The 17,659-nt window shown below is 51.2% G+C and overlaps 1 protein-coding gene and 1 long non-coding RNA gene across 9 annotated transcripts in view; one reads left to right on the top strand and one right to left on the bottom strand.

Annotated features, from left to right (window-relative positions):
- The window catches only part of ZNF536 (zinc finger protein 536), a 449,081-nt gene that overhangs the window by 291,356 nt on the left and 140,066 nt on the right, over window positions 1–17,659 (bottom strand). Inside the window, exon 1 of one of the 8 annotated variants that reach the window (XM_086349606.1) lies at window positions 1,089–1,300. The exons of the other annotated variants lie outside the window; for them this stretch is intronic. Within the exon in view, the coding sequence (XP_086205732.1) occupies window positions 1,089–1,128 (40 nt within the window). The 5' untranslated portion in view covers window positions 1,129–1,300. Of the gene's footprint in view, window positions 1–1,088; window positions 1,301–17,659 lie in introns of those variants that run through there. 8 annotated transcript variants of the gene reach the window in all.
- LOC147353553 (uncharacterized) lies at window positions 346–12,146 on the top strand. Its single transcript, XR_015145143.1, has 3 exons — window positions 346–676; window positions 8,083–8,147; window positions 11,752–12,146. It is a non-coding gene; the product is annotated as an uncharacterized LOC147353553 (long non-coding RNA).

Here is a 17,659-nt window from a genome sequence, read left to right as displayed (position 1 = left end):
TCACCATGGCACATAGAGGGTCGGCATCCTACGTCTGCCAGCAGGACTGGGTTTCAGCACTAAACCACAGCCTGCTCATCCCAAACCAAATGGGCAACTTGGGTGTTTTACCATAGATGTTGCAAACTGGAAAAAAAAAAAAAAAAAAACTGCCACGTTTATGTTTTAGTCACTTGATATTCCCTTTATGGTTTCCCGAAGTGACAATTTGCTGGGGTTTTTTAGACTATATGATTGTAGGGTCATAAAGTACCTGTCCCACGTTAGCTCCTTTTTTAAAAAATCACTTTTATTAATATCATACCACAGATAACATGAAAATTGGTAGCAATTAAGGTTCACCTAAGGTTTGTCCCCTCCACATGCAACAAAAGCCCTGGGACTAGAATGCTCATTTGGTTCAATGACATTAATACAAGTAACAATCTCACTGTCGGCCAACTTTGCACCAGGTACTAACCCTTTATGTGCTTTATCTTTATTTTCAGGGGCAGAGGAGCTCGTGAGCAGCTGAGCCGGGATGAAGACCAGATGTGTGTGACTCCACAGCCAGTGCCCTTTCCTCCAAGGCACACAGCCTCCCCAGCGAGAGCGTGTGCGTGTCCAGTGCCTTAATGAACAGTGACTCTCCTCTGGGAAGGTAGAGCTGATGTGGAGGAGAGAAGCGACTTCTCAGGTACTTTCCAGGCTGTGCTAATACAGGCAGCACTAACAATTACCATCCAACATGGCAGGAGGGGAAATGTTGTGTTTTCCTTTCTCTTGATGGGGGATGGGGTGGGATGGGGTAGTACATAAGAGCTGGTGGTGGTGGTGCGGAGGGTGCTGAAAAAGGTACTTCTGATGCAGTAGAGCAGACCTAAGAGACACATCTGGGCCCAACATACACCTGGGGATGTGTGTGCTGTGGGGCAGGGAGGTAGCAGAGAAATAGAGTCGGGAAGACGGTTGTTTAAGGGAATGAGCATTTACAAATGCAAATCTAGTAATTACATACCCACACACACACACCTAACCACCCATTTGCACACACAATTACCCAATTTGTACAGGTTCATAATAGATAAGTAGGTGAGAGGTGGGCTCACCTGTTGGACTGGCTTCAGAAAATGTAAGTAATCCTCTCATATACCAGGGAGGAGATTAAAGTCCTTCAGGGAAAGGTCTTGGGCCAGCAATTAGATAGATATCCAAGTGCGTCTGGTGTGGTGAAGGCCTTTGTTACGTGTGGTGACCTCCAATAAGAGTCACTGAGTCTAAGCAGTGTTTGCCCATCTGATGGCTGGGCTGCTGCTCGCTCATCTACACCTGCCCACCCTGGCCTGCACCTCCTGGCCCACCCAGCCTCCCTGTGAACCCTTACTCAGCCTCCATCTCCAACCGCAGGCTTTTCTCCCTACTGGAGGTTCACATCTGTCTCCTCCACCAGCACCCCATTCAAACTGCCACTGCATACCCAGGCTTCCACTGGTTTCCCTGCCTGGATCCTGCCTACATGCGCCCTTAAACAATCCTTCAGGAAACAGCCCCCATTGCTCTTCAAATCGAGACCAAACTCCTGAACACATCTGTAAGGTGCTGCCTCCCCCTTGCTCCAGCTCAGCTCACAAACTCCTCCTCTTTCTCCACTCCCCAGCCCCACGGCCCACCTTTCAGCTCCCAGATTCACCTAGTTCCCTCTGCCATGGGCCTTTGCACTGGTCAGCCCCTCTGCCTGAAATGCTCTCCTGTGGGCTGGGCCTATTTAGCCCCTGCCCAAGATAGCTGAGACCTCATCTTGACCGGAGTCTCTGAGGGCTCCAGACACCTTTCCCTACAGCATCTGGCAGAGTTGTGATTTTCCATTTGCTCATGTGATTTTTCTGAGGAGTATTATTTCCTCTCTCCAATCTGTAATCTCCATCAAGGCAAAGGTTTCAGTCACATCTCCAGTGCATAGTAAGTCTTCAATAAAATCTTTGAGGATGAACGAATTATTGAGTGATCATATGAATGAATGGGACCCTCTTCTTGATGACTTTACGCATGCTTCTCATGTGCCATCTGCATATTTGCCATGATAACTGTTCTCATTGCTTCCTCTCTGATAAACTATGAACATGGTGTGAGTAGGAACCTAGGCCTAGGGATGAAGTTCCATCTGTGGTTGTTGAATGAATGAGTGAATGGTGAACAACTGTAAGCCTCAGAATTGCTCCCTTTACTCTGCACCTGGGCTTCCCTGGTGGCTCAGATAGCAAAGAATCTGCCTGCAATGTAGGAGACCCAGTTCCGATCCCTGGGTCAGGAAGATTCCTTTAAGAAGGAAATGGCAACCCACTCCAGTCTTCTTGCCTGGAAAATCCCATGGACAGAGGAGCCTGGCAGGCTATAGTCTATGGGGTTGCAAAGAGTCAGACACCTGAGTGACTAACACTTAACACTCACAGTACTCTGCACCTATGACTGCTGTGACTCTCATGTACAATACTTCTCCCCAGAGACGTCTTCACACAGTAGGTGTCCCATATACTTGCTGGTTCGATAAAGGAACTAAAGCTATCATGCCATGCCATACAGACAATACAAAAGCAGTTTCCAACATGTCACTGAGTGTTCAGCACTTACCCAATATCTTACATACCCACTGCAGTCGTCTTATTTGAAGTTACCAAGCAATTTAAAAATTAAATGAGCAAGCACCCTGTCATATTTTGATCTAACTATGCACTAATTTTCAGGACAGAGAAAAAAACAGCTAATTACTATTTTGTACCACAGTCTTCTCCTTCCTTCCACTGTAATATAATGTAGTCAAATAAAGAAGTTACTCTAGTGCAATTTTCATCTCTAGAAATAAAACAGCACTTATAACTCTTTGTTTGGGAGTTTAATTTTAGTTCACTTAAGAGCAGTTATCTGATGTACTTGTAAGAACAGAGACACCCTGGAAAAAGGGGAAATCACACAGAGGCAGAGGGTAGGCTGGGAAACTGGCACGCCAGGTAATTACCGCCTGCAGGGCTCAGGGCATGCATTTTACTCCCCAGGCCTCCCAACCCTTCTTCACTACCCTCAAGGTGGGGCTGTACACTATCTCCACATGGGCATGAACTTCTTAAGGCTAAATCTTGTGGTCTCCTTAATGAAATCCCTGTGGTGGCTGCTTCTACCCTCCCTTTGTATTTTAGATTCAACCGCAAAATCTTTCTGCCCCCTCCTCTCTGGCCCCCCATGGATTTGTGGTTTCCTTCTGGTTTTCCTACAAATTCCAGATAACACCCATCAGGGCCCCGGGGCTCCTCAACAGAAGACTCGAATTCCCTGAGCGTGAGCATGGCTGAGACCCACCCGGGCTGTAGAAGTGGAGACACCCCCAACCCCTACCCCCATCAGGAAGCCTGAATGCCTTCCTCCCCAGCCTCCAGACAGCTGAGAACCAACCGCAGCCTGGAAATGACACACACTCACTCATCTCTCCTGGCATATACTCTTTTTGGGAAACTCTAACCAAACAGAGGCTAGAGGGAGAACATACGATTTATAAGATATGCCACATCAGCTAAATTAATACTGATTTGTCCTGGGGCACAATTACAAGGTTTAAGGTTACAGCGCCAGCAGTTTGAGAGACAATTACACTCTAAGACAGCTTGTGAGGGCTGGCAGAGTTGAAATCAGAACAAGGGAAAGTTTGGTGGAAGATTCCATTCTAAGTGAATTAGATGCTTCTTTTTCGTCTGAGTTCCTTTGCCTTTTTCTCCCTTCCTCTTGCTCTGTCTCAGATCTCGGTCTGTTCCAGGCTCTATCACTCTTTACAGTTAAGCAATGAGAAGTTGTGCCTCAAGCATTTCCAAGTCAAGACTAGTGGAAGAAATGTGGGGGCCAGGGGGCCTCTGCACCTGGGGCCAGAGACGGGTGAGACAGTGCACCGCCACATGTGTATGAGATCCTTGGGGACAAATGCGCTGGGGACACGGCTGTGGGACAGGGATTCCAGGCCCACTCAGCATGGCCTGTCCAGGATGTGCAGGAGTCATGGATGGGACCCTTCTCCTGGCAGAGGTTGACAAGGATTCCTGGGCCCCCAGCATGTGCTTCTGAAGGCAAAATGTGCGCTTAGTGAATAAGCATTAATGCTGCCAGTGCCCAAGGGCATACAGTGCCCGAGGTTTACAAAACCCTCTGTTGAGAAGACTCACAAAGCTCACAAAGCAGGGATTTCTATTTGTTCTGACAGGAGGATGGATGAATCCTCCAGAAGAATTCATCCCAGAAGCCCCATGGGTGTGACGGGGGACTGGGTGTAAGCACTGGGTGTGGGGAGGAAAAAGAGCTTCAGTGTCCCTGGACCTCAATTAGAATACTGCAGAAAAAGCCCACATCTGCCTGCTCCTCCTGCCCGGTCTGTAGGGATCTCCGGCTCTGCCTGGGTGTTTTTAAGACCAGGTAAGAGGCCAGACTCAATGACACTAAAAGCATGCCAGCCCCTGGGGACTACGGGGGGGTTGGTCTCCAGCTTAGCTGCGGAGTGTGGAATCCCCGCTGGTAAGTTGGGAACAGCAAGGGGACCAGGCAGGGACTGGGGAGTGTGTAGCCTTGGGACACACCCAGGTCCTGACCCTCGGCCCCTCCAGGCCTTCCCCTTTGCAGAGTTAAACTCCAGTGTTCCACTTTCTCGCATTTAAAAGCCTCTGAAGCCACCGCACACCCCATGACCCTTACAGAGTATTTCATTTAATGCCCTTGCTCCCACTGACTCAGGCTGCCTTTCTTCTCATCCAAGGCTTTCTCAGTTTGAAAGCTTATTAAAAGGGAGAGAAGTCCCCTAGCAGCTTTCACTTTATAAGTTCCAGTGTGCACTAAAGACAGCTGAACTGAGGAGTAGAGAAAAAAGCAAATTAGCCGGATTCCTTCCTCTTGTTTCTGCTCAACACAATCCCAACTCCTGCTCAAGCTAACCCACAGGAAATGGAGTCAGCGGACAGTTAATGCCTAGTGACGAGTAAACTTTCCCCTACAGGGTGGGTGCCTCCGTGAGGAAGGTCCCTCACTGACCATCCCTGCCATCCTGAGCTGGATGCCTGGGGACACAGGGAGGGGAGGGTGGGAACCAGAGGAGCTGGGACCACAGCAGTCATTTGAGAAATTTCAGGGAAAACAGCAGAACCGTGTGCCATGGGCCCTGGCCAATCTTGTTTCCTCTCTGATTCTGCTGGAAACATCTTTTTCTAGAGACCTTTACAGCTCAACTTGGAAAATGTCATAACATTGCTTTCAGCAGCCAAGTGGTCCTCCTGGAAGACAGAGTCGAAGGAGCCCATGGATCTATGTGCTATCTATATGGGCCAGCAGCATCCCCGTGGGCAAGGTATGGGAGGGGGCAGGGAGAAGACTCTTGAGAGTCTCTTGGACAGCAAGGAAATCAAACCAGTCAATCCTAAAGGAAATCAACCCTGAATATTCATTGGAAGGACTGATGCTGAAACTTAAGCTCCAGTACTTTGGCCACCTGATGAGAAGAACTGACTTACTGAAAAAGACTCAATTCATTTCAGTTCAGTCAATCAGTTGTGTCCAACTCTTTGCAACCCCATGGACTGTAGCACGCCAGGCCTCCCTGTCCATCAACAACTCCCAGAATTTACTCAGATTCATGTCCATTGAGTTGGTGATGCCATCCAACCATCTCATCCTCTGTCGTCCCCTTCTCCTCCTGCCTTCAATCTTTCCAGCATCAGGGTCTTTTCAAATGAGTCAGTTCTTCACATCAGGTGGCCAAAGTATTGGAGTTTCAGCTTCAACATCAGTCCTTCCAATGAATATTCAGGACTGATTTCCTTTAGAATGGACTGGGTGGATCTCCTTGCAGTCCAAGGGACTCTCAAGAGTCTTCTCCAATACCACAGTTAAAAGCATCGATTCTTTGGCACTCAGCTTTCTTTATAATCCAACTCTTATATCCATACATGACTACTGGAAAAACCATAGCCTTGACTAGATGGACCTTTGTTGGCAAAGTAATGTCTCTGCTTTTTAACATGTTGTCTAGGTTGGTCATAACTTTTCTTCCAAGGAGTAAGCATCTTTTAATTTCATGGCTGCAGTCACCATCTGCAGTGATTTTGGAGCCCAAAAAAATAAAGTCTGTCACTGTTTCCACTGTTTTCCCATCTATTTGCCATGAAGTGATGGGACCAGATGCCATGATCTTAGTTTTCTGAATGCTGAGCTTTAAGCCAACTTTTTCACTCTCCTCTTTCACTCTCATCAAGAGGCTCTTTAGTTCTTCTTCACTTTCTGCCATAAGGGTGGTATCTGAGGTTATTGATATTTCTCCCAGCAATCTTGATTCCAGCTTATGCTTCATCCAGCCCAGTGTTTCTCATGATGTACTCTGCAGAAAAAGACTCTGATACAGGGAAAAATTGAGGGCAAGAGGAGAAAAGGGTGGCAGGGGATGAGATGGTTGGATGGCATCATTGACTCAATGCACATGAGTTTGAGCAAACTAGGAGATAATGAAGGACAGGGAAGCCCGGTGCTGTAGTCCATGGGGTTGCAGAGTCGGACACAACCGAGCAACTGAACAACAGCAGCAGGGAGAGAATCCACGGGAACTCAGAAGCCAAGGGCACAGTCATTAACCCATAGGATGTTTACAAGCCAGCACCTTCAGCGGGCCAGTCTTTCGCCTGGCTTAACCCAGTCTAGAACACCCACATTGGTGAAAAAGGCAGAGAGCCAGTCCCTGATGAATTTCACCAAAATACAGCCACCAGGGGCAAGTCATTACTCATTTGATTTGTACTGGACAGGTAACAGATTTCTGAAGTGGGGAGTGTGGGTGAAATAAAAAAACATCAGTGGGAAGCATGCATCTTGGGACAAAAGTAATTTTCTTTCCAAAGATCTTATGCCCAGAGTAGAGGAGGGGCAGGACCCCATCCAAGACACCCAAATCCAACAGGGGCCCTGCGGTCACCTCTAGAGCAGGTATTCACCCTCCAAGGCAGCCCTTCACAAAAGGTTCCACACACCAGAGCATCAACAGCCACATGGGTGGCCTTCCAGAAAGTCCCTGTGAGTGGAATCACTGCACAAACCAGCCCTCTACCCAGAGGTTGTAAAGCTGGGTGCACAGAGCACATCAAAGTGAATGTGGGCCAGGTGGTCCCACACCAGAGGAAGGGAAACAGGATCCCCATGCAGTCCCGAGTTCTTGGCTCATGCAGTAGAGCCCAGCATGTGAAGAGAGGGGACTCCCTCTATCTCCCAGCACCACTCCACCAAGCCCTCGGACCTCCTCAAGGGGCCATGTCTCCTCAAGGGGAGACTTCCAGGAGGTGGACATCTGCAGGCCATCACTAAGCCTTTCTAAGGAGGCCTAGGAGGGCCCAGCACAGGCTTTCCATCCTGGAATGTGGGGAAACCTATTAGGGAATCTCTGTCATCCCACTGGCTACTATGGACTAACTTCTGCTCCACTGGAACAGCCCTGAAAGCTCAAGACTCTGTTCTAAGGAGCTGGCCTCTGGAGAGCAACACCCTCAGCTCTCCTCAGTGCCCTCACACGCAAGCACACACCTTGAGGGCTCAGACCCCTTAGCTGGCTTGTTCCCCAGACTGAAGAAGCTGCAGCAGCCCCACCACAGATGGAGGGCGGGAACAGGGCATCAGGGACTGCACCCACCCCATCAGGACCTGCACCAGCCAGAGGTCGTGGATGCTGGATGCTGCGGAATGCAATCTCTCCATCAGTGGACCCTGTGGGCCTGGGCAGTAGACACCACATCACAGGGGTGACAAGATGGCTGGAGGACCAGGAACCCCAGCAAGACTGCTGGGCACTCCTAGGAGGCCTCTCTGACCCCCCTGAGCACCCACAATCGTAGGGAGCCTTGACCTGATGTCTCTCACACCCAAACCTCGCAGAGGAAATCTACGTGTAAGCTTTCCCTGAGGCCCCTGGGTGGGTGGTCTGTTGGCTCATGTGTCTTCCCTTGAGTTGAACAAAAGGGGCTGTAGTGTGCTCTGATTCACTTCCCCAGAATTTTACGACTGCTTCCCTGTCCTCACTTCCCCACCTTCTCTTTCCCACAGCACCTGCTTCCTGGCCAAATCAGCACCATCGCAGACTCACCGGCCTTGAATCCTGATGGCCACAGGTCAGGGTGAGAACTGGGAAGAGGGAAGGGGACCCCACAGGGTGCAGTCTACTGAGCCCCTGCTCACGCCCAGCCAGTGAGGGTTCCCCCCAGCCAGTCCCCTCCAGACCCAAAACCTCCTCAAGGCTGGGTCTGTGGGGCCTCTAGCTGGGGTCCCCAGCAGGCAATGAGTAGTGTCCATGTGAGCGTAAGGTGGGGAGGCCTGGGCCCTGGAGCCAGGCCCCCAGGGACAAAGATGGCACATCCCAGCAGTCATTAGTGTCTGCAGCTTCTTTGCAATCAGGGATTAAGCAACAGAGGCAACAAATGTCCCTTTCTGTGAGCATTTGACCTTATCTGGAGTGTGTCATCAGCTTCCAGAGTCATGGCTTATGTCAGTGTGGGTGAAAAACGGCCTCCACGGCTTCCAAATTGGGATCACTCTGCTCTCAGCAGCAGATGTAAACCAAGCCTGTGGTAAGTGGCAATAAATGGCTTGGAAAAAAGCAGTGGGTCCCTGACTGCCATCAGCCACAGAGGGCAGGGAACAGGCTCTCTCAAGCGCTTCCCTACCACCAGCCTCGATAAACGGGTCTTCTGGGCTCAGCCTGCAGCACCCAGAGGCTGGGGCCCTCAGCCTCCACTATGCAGAGCATGGGTCCAGTTTGGCTGTAGCCAGCAGGGGTCCTGTCCCAGGCACCAGGCTGTTGCCTTTAGCAGCATCTGCTTTCTCCTGTATCCCGGTCCCATTCAGGCTTCCCTTGCTACCGTTAGGCAAGGTCTGACCACAGAGCCTAGGGGCCTACAAGTGAGGGCAGCCTTGTGCCATGAGTGGGTGGGGGTCTGTGTCACCACGGACGCTTCAATCACATATCAAACAGACTGGCTCCTGCTGGCACACTGCTTCCTCTAGCATCTCTTTATCGGAATCTTAACACACACATGTTGACATGCTCTCTTAAAAACTGTTGATAGAGTGTGACTTCAGATGAGTCCTCGGAAGAAGTTCCCTGCTGTACATGCCACCGACCCGCAGACAAGCTCTTGATTCTGTTCCACTGTGATAGAAGTGTTCAGTGAGACGCAAGATGACAAATTTCCAAGTTGCTTCCATCAAAAACTGCTCCCGAGAGTCTCAAAATAAATACCCAGTACCTATTGCCCTGGCTGTGTGCCAGGCACCTCTCTGAGTGTCTACAAATATTAATGCTGGCTAAGGACCTACTGTGTATCTGCAGAGACAGGAACGGGAGAGGCAGACGATTGTATCCAGATTCTAGTCTAGTCATGGGTTAACAGCAACCCAAAGGCTCAGCTGAGGAAGGGGCTAACCCCACCCCAGTCCTTGCACAGTCGGGTGACTTTTCAGCTAGGTCTTGGACGATGAATAGGAGTTTTCTGGGGTGGAGGGTGGTGAAGTGGCTGGCTTTCTAAGACAAAGAAGTAGCATATACAGAGGCATTCAGGGGCCAGGTGTATCTGAGGAATGGGGACAAAAGAGGAGACGCTGAGGAGGGAGATGAAGCTGGGAAGGCAGGATGGGATCTGGTAGCAGTGGGTCTTGAATGTCATACCAGCTGACCACAAAATACGTGGGCCATATTTTAATCAAAGTCCAAGAGAGGAGCGGGACAGAGGGCCAGTGCTATGAGATCTCTGGACACCATCTGCTGGCGCAGTGACTGGGAACTGCCCTTTGGTAGGGCGAGCCCACTGGGGGCCCGCTGAGCACACGGTGCTGTCTAGGGCCCAGGCTCTGCCAGCTGGAGATCAGAGCGACAACACGAAGGCCCAGAGTCAGACAGCAGGAGAGGCTCACGGTGGAGGCAGAACTGCATCCCGGCCCGAGCAATGGAGTCTGACCAGAGAAGTGGGGAGAATACGGGCAGAAGGACTGATATAAGCCCGGGTGTGAGGGCACGCAGTGCGGGGTGTGCTCATTCCCAGGAGGGGGCAGCTTGCCGTGAAGGCTCCGTGAGAAGGATAAGGACATAAGCGGGGGCAGAGATGGCCTCGAACACCAAGTTCAGATGGCAGAACGCTATCTTGCAGGGAACAAGGGGCCACCACCACGGCGGGCAGTGGAGTTAGGGGACTGATGATGACAGCGGGACAGACGCAGCCGAGAACGACCAGCACAGGATCAGCATCGTAACAGGGCAATGGCCAAGTCGCCTAGCTCACAGGGCATCCAGCAGGGCACCCAGCACGAGACTGCCTTCTCCCCAGAACTGGCACTGCTTCCTAAGACAGGTGATGCCCGAGACAGGTTGCCCCTGGCTCCTCCAGGTGCCCCTTCCACTATGACCCCCACCCACCGTGTCATTGTTTCCCTCAACTTCTGGGAAACACTGTCTACAAACCCACTGTCTTCCCTCCGACTGTCCCTCCTGGCTCTTTCTGCCCTGCAAGGCCCTTCCCTCCTTCTCCCAACTCCAGCTGGAGGGCACCCCTTTTCTAAACACCGTCTCTGCCCCTCCATTCTAAGGCACTGGCTGCGGACAGCCCTTTGACCTTCACGCTCCACTTCGACCTTGTGGGTTCCATGTACATCTTGGTCCCCTGGCATCAGGACCCCCATCCATGATTGAAGACCCCTGTGGAGCCCAAGGCGGAGCCTAGTCCCTGAGGCCATCTGGTAGAAAAAGTGCTGGGATCCACCTCATGCTGTCCACTAGGATGGGGTGTCCATGACAAGTCTTTAGCCTCGTCCCCTGTTCCCCGCCAGACATGCACAGTAGTCTGGTGGTCCCCCAGCTACTCAGTCAACATTTTGGGAAAGAAAGGTGGGTAGCGGGAAGAGAATAAAATGAAGATGTATGTGTGAGTGGCCGTGGGCACTAGGGCTGCAGGAGAGCCCGTGGCTGAGGCCATGACCTTGTCCAGCTGCCACAGCGCCCAGAGGGCTACCACTGCCTCCTCCAAGTCCCCCCCAGGTTGTTCACACCCCAAGCAGGCACACCCTAGGCTCAAGCCAGGAGGGGCTCTTCCTTGTTTGATGCACTAAGTACAGTCCTGAAAACTTGAGTCACAGTCATTATTTTTAGGGGGAAAAAATACCATGTTTTATTCCAGATGCACAAGAGTAAGTTAGCTAATTTTGAGGATTTCCATGGGGAATTCTTTTGAACAAAGAAGAATGGCTCCCTGATTTATGCTTGATAAATGATGATTTCCGATACCAGATTTCCTTACCACAGTGAGCACTCATACGTTCTGAAGTCAGAGGGACTTGCACTTGTCATTACCTCCATCCCCTACATCACCACTCTGACTGCACGTGACCCGGAGTGTTCCTACCTCTGCCGCAGTTCCTGCCCAACCAGGTACACTGCCTCCTCTAGCCGCTCACTGATTCCTGTCTGCGTGATGCATTAGTAACTTATGTGGGGGTCTAGAAACATGGATGCTCTAGCTTCCACACAGGACTTCCTTCTTAGAAAAAACAAATTCCCTGCCCACATCCCATCCACCAAAAGAATGCTTAATCAATGAAAAAATTAACTGTATCCCCAAATAAAGAAGTGCAGATATTTTCTTTACAGTGCTTTATTAATTTGTAAATACCATTATTGAATTTTCGAAAGTTCTAATTTAAATGTATTGATCTATTATTGTTTTGTAGATTTTTCCACCCAAATGTCTTAGAGGAAATGAATGGCTACCACTGGACTACTGTAGTTGCAGGAATTTGGCCAAACCATAGAAGAAGAGCTTTGCACGCACGCTGCTGAAGGAATTACGTGGCGAGCAGTCAACAAAGCTGATGTGTTTTATACTCAGTCCAAATCGGACAACTTTCCTGTAATAACTGTTGGTACCCCTGACTTGGGAAGCGGGACAGGAGCATGAGGTCCCCTTGCTGGCCAGTGGCAGGGGGTGGACAGCAACTTGGAGGACAGTGGGCAGAGAGTAACACACCAGCCAGTGTGAACAGAAGAAGGTCAGCTTTACTCAAAATGTCTCACCTGGCCATTCTGATGAAATCTAAACCAGGGGTGGAAAAAGCATGCTCCTCTCCCTGTTTGCTCCTTTCCAACAAAAGAATTTCAATAAGAAATATACGCTGGTTGTCCCTGTGGTAAACTTCATGGGAGTTTATTTAGCAGTGCTTTGATACATTAAAGATATCTGGATGGGGGTGAGGGACCCAGAGATGGAGTAAAAGGGCCTAGGTACCATCAGGTCAGTCTGTCCCTACAGACCTCGACAGCGTCTACCCCTCTCCTGTCCCCCTATCATCATCCTCTCTCACCCAGTCCCCTGTCATCCCCATCACAGGCTATTCACAACGTAAATCACACCATGAGGCTCCCCTGCCCAAACCCTTCAAGGCTTCCCATTGCCCTGGGAATCAGTCCCTTGCCTCAGCCTGCAAAGCCCACATGAGCTGGACCACCCTCCATCATGCCTCATCTCACTGCCTCTCTCCTCCCTGGCCCTGATGCTCTGGCCCAGCTCCCCCAGCACACCAGCCCTGTTGCCACCACAAGACCTGGGTCCGCAAGGGCTCCCCTCTGTCTGGTTGCCTGGCTTCATCTTACTCTGCAAGTCTCCCATCAAAGGTCACTTCCTCAGGGAGGTCTCCCAAGACTTGCCCCATTGAGTCAGGCATCCCTCCCTGTCACACCACCCTCTCTTCTGCTCGTGTATTTGTTGGCTGTAAATCCTCTGTCCCCCCTACCCGCCATCCCCTGAGCCCCGACACTTTTTCCTGCCCAAAATTTAAGCAAAGACCTCACCTGCCATCCAGTCCCTAGCCCTGTAACAGGTGCGTGGCAAGTGCAAATAAGCACTGATCTAGTCAAGAGAAATGGGCTCACTGTGGAGGCCTGACTGGTGTCTGTGATGTAGAAACACATGTCAGGCACCTGGGTGGCCACAGGACAGGTCCCTGCTGAGAACCAGTCAGATGTGAGCCTTCTGGAAGACAGCCCAGCCCCGCCCTCAGGAAGCTGCACTTCCAAGGGGAGCCAAGGGGCTGAGACGCTCGCCCCCAGTGCCTTAAGGCAAAACATCTGAGGACACAAGACTCCTTCTGGTCTGAGAGCGCTCACATCTGAGGCCACAGCTGAGTTTCCCTGCAGAGTTTGAGACAAATCAGTTGAGTCACTTTTGAATTATAGAGTGCTAAAAAAATTAATATTTATGACTCTTCAGTGTCTCACCTCTTTTTGGCCACTCGTAACTCAGACTCATTTGGCCTCGAAGCTTCTTAGGGCCGAGTCACCAGGTTCTTGGGGGGATGGACGGGCCTGCCTGGGGTGGTAACAGCATCCAGCATCCAGGCCACACTTCACAGGGTGGGCCTGTCTCCAATGCTTACATGCACCTCCGACGTCATGGACAGAGTTTCCTGCCAATGTTCAATCCCATGTGTGAATCTCTACGCAGGCAACAGGGAGGACCTTAGGCTGACTAATCAGGGGCACGATTGCCTAACTGGGCCACGAAAAGACAGGACAAAGACTGATTGCTGGCAAAATTAAGAATCTGTTTTTCAGGGGGAAAAAGAAACCTCCCCAAACATTTTGTGTTTACTTCTATCTGGTGCATCTTCAGCACAGCCCCCTGCTGGAGCTGCCCAATGTGGGGAACACAGAGAGTGGCACGTTCTCCAAGACACTGGGCCACACTCTGAAGGCCCCGCCCCACCACTGACCAGCTCCGCGAGCTCTAGTCTGAGCTCTCACTTCCACAGAACACCATCCTCAAATTTTCCCTCAGGGCTGCTGTGGCGTAGAAAGCAGTGGGGCAACGAGGCGCTTAGCAAGGTGCTCAGTCACCAACTGGAGAAGGCAATGGCACCCCACTCCAGTACTCTTGCCTGGCAAATCCCACGGGTGGAGGAGCCTGGTAGGCTGCAGTCCATGGGGTCGAGAAGAGTCGGACATGACTGAGCAACTTCACTTTCACTTTTCACTTTCATGCCTTGGAGAAGGAAATGGCAACCCACTCCAGTGCTCTTGCCTGGAGAATCCCAGGGACGGGAGAGCCTGGTGGGCTGCCGTCTACGGGGTCGGACAGAGTCGGACACGACTGAAGCGACTTAGCAGCAGCAGCAGCAGTCACCAGCAAGCACCATTAGTCCAGGCCGGCTGCACAGCTTGGTGAAGTCGAATTCAGTATCATTTGACTTACCCCTGCCCCGTGCAGAGTCCGCTGTGGCCACTGCAATGACAGCCCCCACCTGAGGGTCTCTCTGCCCTGCACTCACCCTGCCCAGCCCCTGGGCAGCCAGCCTGGCTCCCCCAGCCTCTTGTGCTCAGCCCCCAGCCCTATCCCCTCTCCTCCCAAATCCCTCTTTTCTGGTCCTCACCCCAAAACCTCTCCACCCTTCAACTTTTCCAGATGTTAGAGCTCTCTGCCACCCTCCTTCCATTTCATTCAAATAAGAATCAACTCCATAGAAAGTACTTAACACATTTATTTAATTACATTCAAGGGTCCCATGACCTGCTAAGGCTGGAGAGGGCTCCATGGAGAAAGCAAAGGCCAGAAATCCATTTTGCCAGACGTGGGGCCATCACCGTCTTGAGGAGGATCGAGACCCACGTCACTGCAGTAATATCACACAGGGCTACCGAGTCCTGGCCTGGGGCTCCCCACACTGGGGATATTTAATAGGGAGACCCATAAGCAGCTAGACCAGAGGAGTGGGGACGTCTTATTCATACCTTTCCACAATAGCTTTGCATAAGCTCCAGCTGAAAGAACACATAAACTTCAAAATAGCTCATGTTTGGGAAAGAAAAAGAAAATCAACAGTCCTAATGTCTCAAATCATATTTACAGGAGATTTTCAAAGTAACTGCACATACATGATTTCCAACTGGTCCTCCCTAGCAGCCAGGCATTTGACAGGGCTGGAGGCATTACCCGCTGCCCACACTCCTCACCCCCAGGACTCAAATCCGGAGACCGGACCAGATCACTTGGAGTCAATGAGACAAGGGCCTCAAGCACCTGGCACTGCGTTTCACACACAGCAGGTCCTTGGGAGTTGGAAAGACCACTTCAGAAGAGGAACTCTGCCCCCCCCGGGGAGATCCAGAGCAGAGACAGGCTGTTCCGATCCTTTTAGGAGATGACCTTCTTTTCTTTCCATCAGAAACGTGTCAGTGGGGCCTTCTCTCAGCTGCCCACCAGGCCCCACTTTATTTGCTGCTCACTGAGAACAGAAGGGACCAAGGCTGAGCAAAGTAGAAGAGGAAGGAACAGGGCAAGGACGTGGTGGGAAACACCGCTCTGTTCTTTATTAGAAGCCACCATCCATAGCCGATTCCACCTTAGCGCAAGGAAGGCAGAACAGGCACTCTCAGACCATCTCAAAGACAAGATCAGGGACTTTCCTGACTGTTGAGTGGTTAAGACACTGCACTCCCAATGTAGGGGGCATAGGTTCAATCTCTGGTTAGGAAACTAAGATCCCATATATCACATGGTGTTTCCAAAACTAAAGACTAAAGATAAATATTAAATTTTTTAAAAAGATGAGATCAAAGCACAGCAAGCCCTTGTTCAAGGGCACATCAAGGTTGGAGGCAGAGCTGAAGTTGAACTTCAGGGGTCTTCTGGCCCTCTGAGAAGGTATTTGAAGCAGGGCGGCCAAAAGCACCTATCAACCCACACAACCTGTTCTATAACTGAGGCCCAAACAAGGACCTGGAAGGACTCTGGCCACTTCCCGAGACTCAGGGGCTGTGGCTCCACACAAGGACAGAGACTGTCCCCTGCAGGTACCGCCTCATCTCCTTCACATCTTGTCCCAGTGGATCATGTCAGGTCTCTTGGTGAACCTTCCAGAGCCTCTATCTCAGGCCAGCTGTGGACTCTAGTCCACAGGGCTGGCTCCCCCAGGACCGACCAGGTAGCAGATGCCTGTTCCCCCAGCACTCACTGAATACCGGCCACTACGCCAGGTGCCAGTGCAGCAGTGAAGACGCCATCAAGGCCTGGCCCCAAGGAGCAAGGGCTCTAACGGGGAAGCTGGCCATAGCCAAGGAAGCAGGTGAGGTGGCAATTTCAGCAGGAAGCAAGAAGAGGATACAAAACGAGAAGAGAGAACAGCTGAAGGGGATCCGGGACGGGCAGGGTGGTCAGGGGGACTTTTCTGGGAAAGGGACAGTTGAGCTGAAAGCCACAGGAAGAACCAAAGGAAGAGCATCCCAGAAAGGAAAACAAATGCAAAGGCTCCAGTGAGCTGTCCCTAGGGTGACATCTCTCTCCCGCCCTTCTCAGGGCCCTCACCCATTCTGTTTTCTAAACTGAGAATTTGTCTGGCCCAGCCTCGTTTGATAGCTAACTAACTTCAAGAGCATCCAATAGGTGCTCTCTATGGGCTGCGCTGAAATGGGGCTGGGGCGCCTGGGTAGATGAGTATCTGGTCTGCAGTCATGGGGGATCCAGGCGGGGAGGCACACATGTCCTGACCCCCTCTACCTCTGGAATGAGGCCCTTCTGCAGGGACCAAGCGGGGTGGGGTCTACAGACACAAATCCATGGTGGGGAAGACATACAGATGGAGGTTAGGACATGGGGAACCACCGACACCATCAATATATAGGTGCCTATCATGGGAAAGGGCTTCCCTGGTGGCTAAGATGGTAAAGAATCCATCTACAATGCAGGAGACCCAGGTTCAACCCCTGGGTCGGGAAGATGCCCTCAAGAAGGGAATGCCTACTCACTCCAGGTTTCTTGCCTGGAGAATTCCATGGACAGAGGAGACTGGCGGGCTATAGTCAGACACGATTAAGCACACATGCATGGTAGGGGAATGCCAGGTGTGGAGCACAGACACATGGCATGTGGCACTTTCTCAGGATCACTGGCCCACAAGGAAACCTAAGCATCCAAGGACCTGCTGGAGGGCAAGGAACTGAAGGAGGGGGCCACAGCACCCACCCCCAGCCCCCAGGACACAAGTCCACACTCCAGCGGAGTCACACACACATGTATGCTCATGTACATACTGGTAGCTCAGCTGGCAAAGAATCTGCCTGCAATGCAGGAGACCTGGTTCAATCCCTGGGTTGGGAAGATTCCCCTGGAGAAGGGAATGGCTACCCACTCCACTATTCTTGCCTGGAGAATTCCATGGACAGAGGAGCCTGGCAGGCTACAGTCCAGGGGGCGAAAAGAGTTGGACACGACTGAGTGACTTCCACATCACTTCACATACACCCATATGCATGCTCTAATTCCCCACACTCATCACTCACACAGACACATACATTCAGCTCTCACATAGGCTATCTACATGCACAATTCTCAAGCACACACACAAGTATGTGTGCACACAGAATCATATTCATGTGCAAATATACATGTATCCACACATCAAAGACTTGAGAGTCCTTGGACAGCAAGGCGATCAACACTAAAGGACAGTCAATACTAAAGGAAATCACTGGAAGGACTGATGCTGAAACTGAAGTTCCATAGCTTTGGCCATCTGATGCAGGGCCGACTCATTGGAAAAGACCCTGATGCGGGGAAAGATTGAGGGCAGGAGAAGGGGATGACAGAGG

This window comes from Bos grunniens, chromosome 18 (assembly GCF_055505025.1).
Source record: "Bos grunniens cultivar Pamir isolate PY7600 chromosome 18, Bosgru_T2T1.0, whole genome shotgun sequence".
Taxonomy (NCBI): Eukaryota; Metazoa; Chordata; class Mammalia; order Artiodactyla; family Bovidae; genus Bos; species Bos grunniens.
Note: the sequence above shows the minus strand (reverse complement) of the source record. Positions and strands in the feature narration are given on the sequence as shown.